The 6,646-nt window shown below is 34.6% G+C and overlaps 1 protein-coding gene across 2 annotated transcripts in view; it reads left to right on the forward strand.

Annotated features, from left to right (window-relative positions):
• The window catches only part of SEMA3A (semaphorin 3A), a 237,674-nt gene extending 232,129 nt beyond the window's left edge, over positions 1–5,545 (forward strand). For both annotated transcript variants that reach the window (XM_089917757.1, XM_089917756.1), the window contains one exon: positions 396–5,545. In XM_089917757.1, coding sequence (XP_089773883.1) covers positions 396–851 — 456 coding nt within the window. In that variant the 3' untranslated portion in view covers positions 852–5,545. The remainder of the gene's footprint in view (positions 1–395) is intronic.
• The last annotated feature ends 1,101 nt before the right edge of the window (positions 5,546–6,646 follow it).

Here is a 6,646-nt window from a genome sequence, read left to right on the forward strand (position 1 = left end):
TATTCTAATGCTGCATTGTTCTCTAGTATCATGTTTCTATATTTCCAATTCCAGTATTCAATGTTAACTTTCTCCTATATTTATATAGCTTATTTCAAATTTATAAAGTATATCTTTGTCCTTTCATCCCATTATCTTGCTTACTTTAAATTATTATGAGAAATTCTATTAAGACAATAGACAGCAATGTTTTGCAGTGCTTCTTAAAAACAATTGGAAGAAATGTATAACTCTTTTCCCTGATAGGAAAATGCAGTCATTTCTCTTAAACTAGAAATTTTATTAACTGTGAAAATGTGTCTCAGTACACAGTCTAAATTTTTGCTGAGACAGAGTTTTGGAGCCTATATTTCTTGTAAATATGTATGATTTTACTACATCTTGTCTTTTGCTAGATCAGAGTGGATGATCATATCATTAGGACCGAACAAGGCCTTCTATTGCGTAGTCTGCAGCGGAAGGATTCAGGCAATTACCTCTGTCATGCCGTGGAACACGGATTCATGCAAACCCTTCTTAAAGTGACCCTGGAAGTCATCGACACGGAGCATTTGGAAGAACTTCTTCATAAAGATGATGATGGAGATGGCTCTAAGACCAAAGAAATTTCCAACAGCATGACACCTAGCCAGAAGGTCTGGTACAGAGACTTCATGCAACTCATCAACCACCCCAACCTGAACACAATGGATGAGTTCTGCGAACAAGTTTGGAAAAGGGACCGAAAACAGCGTCGGCAAAGGCCAGGACATACCCAAGGGAACAGTAACAAATGGAAGCACTTACAGGAAAATAAGAAAGGTAGAAACAGGAGGACCCACGAATTTGAGAGGGCACCCAGGAGTGTCTGAGCTGCATTACCTCTAGAAACCTCAAACAAGTAGAAACTTGCCTAGACAATAACTGGAAAAAATGCAATATACATGAACTTTTTTCATGGCATTATGTGGATGTTTACAATGGTGGGAAGTGCACCTGAGTTCCACCAATTATAAATTAAGTCCATGAGTAACTTTACTAACAGATTTTCTTCCTAATACCAACACTTAATAGAGGTCAGGTGAATGCAGATGTTCACACTAGTGACTTAATGTTTCCTATGAGATTTCACTATACAGGTTTTGCTTTCTTCTTTGCCTGAGAAATAAAAATGTCATTTGCCATGTTGCCATCTAAAGAAGAAAAACTGCATCAGCAAAGCCATTTTATTGAACTAGAAGTTTTAAACTGCATGGATTTACTAAGCTGATGAATATTCCAAAACACTGTTGGATTCAAGGATATTTTTTGTCTACCAGCACTCGTGTTTATATGTACTGGAGGAGTAAAATGATACTGAATTAAACGGTCTGTGGAAATACGAAAAACATAAACCATCCATCATCCAGAAGAAAAATGGAATACACTGATCTACTACTGATGTCTTCTTCCAGCTTTGATCTAAAGATGTATTTTATTAAAACTATAATTTAAATGTACCATGACAAATATGCAGAAAAAATTAGCTCTTTTCTAAGCTAGAGTAGGTTTTTGTCTTACAATTATTGTGCTATGTAGTTTTTTGTTTTTAAAAACTCCAATTGTGTGCTGCTTTTTTTAAAACGTTGTTTTCAGTTTTGCAAGAGGAATAACCAATATTGTCCTAGAAACATATATACATCATTAACAACTAATTCCTAAAATCTGGATATAAATTATGCTTTATTTCTCTGAGGAATTAAGAAAAACCACTTCCCCTTCTTCAAATAGTATCTAAATTAATTAGAACCTGCATAATGTTCTTAGAAAAACAGAGCATTTAACCCGAAAAAAAAAGAGAAGAAAGAAATAGATTTGTAAATGCATTTTCTTGTACCTAATGGATCAACAAAGAGAAAAGGAACTGCATATTTCGTGCAAATAGTAAGCATTGGTTTAATTTTCATAGAAAATGTCTTAATTCTGCGCTTGAATTCCTGCCTGATATTTGAGACATAAAAACTCTCTCTCATGACTCCATTTGGAATTTTATCTGTCACTTAATTTTTTTGAGAAGAGGGAGATCAGTAATATTCAGAACAACCTCCTAAAAGCAAATTTCCCAACTCTGTTTACATTTTTATCAGCTGCCTCTTATCTCACCTTGTTTAAGACAATTATCTGTCTAAAGGACACATGACTCTTTTCAGGTCAATGGGAGTGACTTATACAAACTATTTTCCAGGACACGGCTCACACTTAAAACATGTAAAGCTCTTTGTCTCCTGCAACAACTTATAAAATAAGATAAAAGATTATTAATTAAGGGCTTGCCTGCTTCATTGTCCTAAGATGATTCTTTGAGAATCATTGACTTCAAGATGTATAAGACCTTCAGCATTGCAATGCAGTTTTGCACTGCACTCATCTTTCCAAGAATCCCTCTCTGGGTCCTTCGTCACACACAAAAATGCAAAGGAAACATCTTATTGCTAATTAATGAAAGCAGCATTGAAATTCTAACGCTAGCTGTCTTGGGATTCTAATTAACTCAGCATTAATTTCTCACCTCAGACTACAGTGAATTTTTTTTGAATTCTCTATCAGCTGAAATATTCACAGATGGAAGCTCATGTTTCAGTTTTAATGATTACTTTGAATAAATGATTTTTTGACGTTTGTTTCAATGGGAGCCTAAAAATATTCTACATTCAATTTTAGGCTCCAATGATTAATACAATGTTACTTTTAGAAGTACATCCTCAAATGGTAGCTAAATTTTAAATTATTTGAAGGACAGACTCCTGTAGAGGAAAAAAAAAAAAATGAGATATAAATCAAAAAACCAAGAGTGCTCCAAAAATAGGTCATTTAAAAATTTCTCATAGAGTATCTTAACTGTACTAAAATTCGGTGTTGCATTTTATTCTAAATTTGCAGCTGAAACAAATTTATTTGCAATAACAGAAGTATCTTATTATTAGTCCTCAAAAATAAAGGATTTGAAGGGGTAGAGATTGTATAACTTCAGGGATGCCTTCCAATATCTGAATGCATTTTGTTTAGCATTATGAAATACCCATAGAAAGAATGTGTAGATTTCAACTAACAGAAACAAAAACAAATCCACTGACATGTCTTTATAAATCAGGTCTAAGTTTTCGAAGAAAATTATAGATATAACATGCAGGTAAATAAGTCTTATTACAGTCATAATCTGCCAATGGGTATTGAGGTGGGCAGTTTGCACAAAAAGTAATTAATGTCCCATTTAATTCATTTTCAATAGACTTTGGCTTATGCATGTATCATCAGAGTTGAAACTTTGTTAAGAGACTCGTGACCTTGAACAGATTATTACAGCAATCTTAAAACAGGAAAAAGGTACAGCACAGCAGAGAAATTATGGCCCAGTTGAAATCAAATGCAAAATGTAAATGTACACTTACTGCTACATTTTATGTATTATTTAGTGATTTTCAGTGGTATGTGTTTAATATTTTTGCTACCTACACATTAGGCAACAGAGATGTACATAATTTCGAAAAGAAGAGGAAGGACAGTGTAAAATGCAACTTTTTGTAGGTACTCCATTTCAGTGTTCAACATCATCCTAAAATGCAAGATTTTCCCACATAGGCAACAAGGTGGCTTATGTGCTATTTAAGGGCAGAAGCTGTGTGCCCATTCAATCAGCATGTTTTTTTGCCAGGTAGTAAATACGTTCCATATCTGTATTTATCATTGCATTTCAGATGGGAACTAGAAAACTGGAGAGAAAAATGTAATGAAACTGCTGCTGTAAATTATTCCTTTTAGCATGTATTCAGTTGCTAAATACACATTTCTTCAAAATATTTGAATTCAGATGTCTTTACTATTCCATGTAGCATATAGTGTCAAGGAACATAAGTTTAGAAAAGGTTGAGAACCAAAGTCAGGTTGCTAGCAGATTTCTTCATTGTAGTCATCTGTAAACTGGGCTCTATACTTATGGAGATGATGTGAATTTAATGCCCTTTAAATTAAATACTGTTATTTTATGCCATACTTAAAAAGCAAATATGGGGATGAAATTCTATAGTATGTCATTATCATAATCAGTTTGGTTTCATTCTGGATCTACAAAGACGCCTGATAATTGTTATTGAAGTTGCCTATCCTGAAGGTCATAAACAAGCATTTTATTAATATGGAGTGATTAGTATAACATTTTGAAATCTTTGTTTTATGAATTCATTTTTTAAACACAATCTGTGTTCACTTTAATGGTAATCAATCAGGTTTCATGGCTTCAAAGACACACTTAACAAATAGGATTCAACATCAGTGTTATAATGTGTTAGAGATAAATTGGCCTAATGCCAAAGACATCCATGCTTTTTAATTTTGTTTGTAGTAATTATTTAAAGTCAATGTTAATGTTTGCAAAATACATGTTTCCATAAAGAAGAAAACATTTTTCAAAAAGTCTGCAAAATCCTATTAGTTTGATTTGTAACAATTTTTATAGTAATTAATTAAAGAAACATACTTTTTAAAGTTAATATACTAAGAGGACCTATACATGAAAGAGAGAAAGAAGCCACAGAAATGGTGCCTCATATAGTATGTCCATTTTCACAGTCAACCTGATCAAAGAAGACAGCTTGGTTTTCATTTCAAACATGCAAGCACACACAGGCAGAGGCAGAGGTACCAAATCAAACTAAACTAAAAAAAAAAAAAGAAAATTGAATATAAAGGATTTGGGCTTTTATTTTATTTTTTAACATCTTTTTTGGAGTATAATTGCTTTACAGTGGTGTGTTACTTTCTGCTTTATAACAAAGTGAATCAGTTATACGTATACATATATCGCCATGTCTCCTCCCACTTGCATCTCCCTCCCACCCTCCCTATCCCACCCCTCTAGGTGGTCACAAAGCACTGAGCTGATCTCCCTGTGCTATGTGGCTGCTTTCCACTAGCTATCTGTTTTACATTTGGTAGTGTATATATGTCCATGCCACTCTCTCACTTCGTCCCAGCTTACCCTTCCCCCTCCCTATGTCCTCAAGTCCATTTTCTACGGCTGCGTCTTTATTCCTGTCCTGCCCCTAGGTTCTTCAGAACCTTTTTTTTTTTTTTTTAGATTCCATATATATGTGTTAGCATACGTTATTTGTTTTTCTCTTTCTGACTTACTTCACTCTGTAGGACAGACTCTAGGTCCATCCACCTCACCACAAATAACTCAATTTCTTTTCTTTTTATGGCTGAGTAATATTCCATTGTATGTATGTGCCACATTTTCTTTATCCATTATCTGTCGATGGGCACTTAGGTTGCTTCCATGTCCTGGCTATTGTAAATAGAGCTGCAGTGAACATTGTGGTACATGCCTGTTTTTGAATTATGTTTTTCTCAGGGTATATGCCCAGTAGTGGGATTGCTGGGTCATATGGTAGTTCTATTTTTAGTTTTTTAAGGAACCTCCATACTCTTCTCTATAGTGGCTGTATCAACTTACATTTCCCCCAGTAGTGCAAGAGGGTTCCCTTTTCTCCACACCCTCTCCAGCATTTATTGTTTCTAGATTTTTTGATAATGGCCATTCTGACTGGTGTGGGGTGATACCTCATTGTAGTTTTGATTTGCATTTCTCTAATTATTAGTGATGTTGAGCATCCTTTCATGTGTTTGTTGTCAATCTGTATATCTTCTTTGGAGAAATGTCTATTTGGGTCTTCTGCCCATTTTTGGATTGGGTTGTTTGGTTTCCTGGTATGTATGAGCTACATGAGCTGTTTGGTTTCCTGATATGTGTGAGCTAAATTTTGGAGATTAATCCTTTGTCAGTTGCTTCGTTTGCAAATATTTTCTCCCATTCTGAGGGTTGTCTTTTCGTCTTGTTTACGGTTTTCTTTGCTGTGCAAAAGCTTTGAAGTTTCATTAGGCCCCATTTGTTTATTTTTATTTCCATTTCTCTAAGAGGTGGGTCAAAAAGGATCTTGCTGTGGTTTATGTCATAGAGTGTTCTGCCTGTGTTTTCATCTAAGAGTTTGATAGTTTCTCGCCTTACATTTAGGTCTTTAATCCATTTTGAGCTTATTTTTGTGTCTGGTGTTAGGGAGTGATCTAATCTCATACTTGTACATGTACCTGTCCAGTTTTCCCAGCACCACTTATTGAAGAGGCTGTCCTTCCTCCACTGTACATTCCTGCCTCCTTTATCAAAGATAAGGTGACCATATGTGCATGTGTTTATCTCTGGGCTTTCTATCCTGTTCCATTGATCTATATTTCTGTTTTTGTGCCAGTACCATACTGTCTTGATTACTGTAGGTTTGTAGTATAGTCTGAAGTCAGGGAGCCTGATTCCTCCAGCTCCATTTTTCTTTCTCAAGATTGCCTTGACTATTCAGGGTCTTCTGTGTCTCCATACAAATTTTAAGATTTTTTGTTCTACTTCTTTGAAAAATGCCATTGGTAGTTTGATAGGGATTGGATTGAATCAGTAGATTGCTTTGGGTAGAATAGTCATTTTCACAGTGTTCATTCTTTCAATACAAGAACATGGTATATCTCTCCATCTATTTGTATCATCTTTAATTTCTAAAGAAATTAATCAGTGTCTTATAATTTTCTGCATACAGGTCTTTTGTGTCCTTAGGTAAGTTTATTCATAGGTATTTTATTCTTTTTG

The sequence above is a fragment of the Delphinapterus leucas genome, chromosome 9 (assembly GCF_059928025.1).
Source record: "Delphinapterus leucas isolate spDelLeu-1000000601 "Yukka" chromosome 9, BTC_Dleu_Yukka2, whole genome shotgun sequence".
Lineage (NCBI taxonomy): Eukaryota > Metazoa > Chordata > Mammalia > Artiodactyla > Monodontidae > Delphinapterus > Delphinapterus leucas.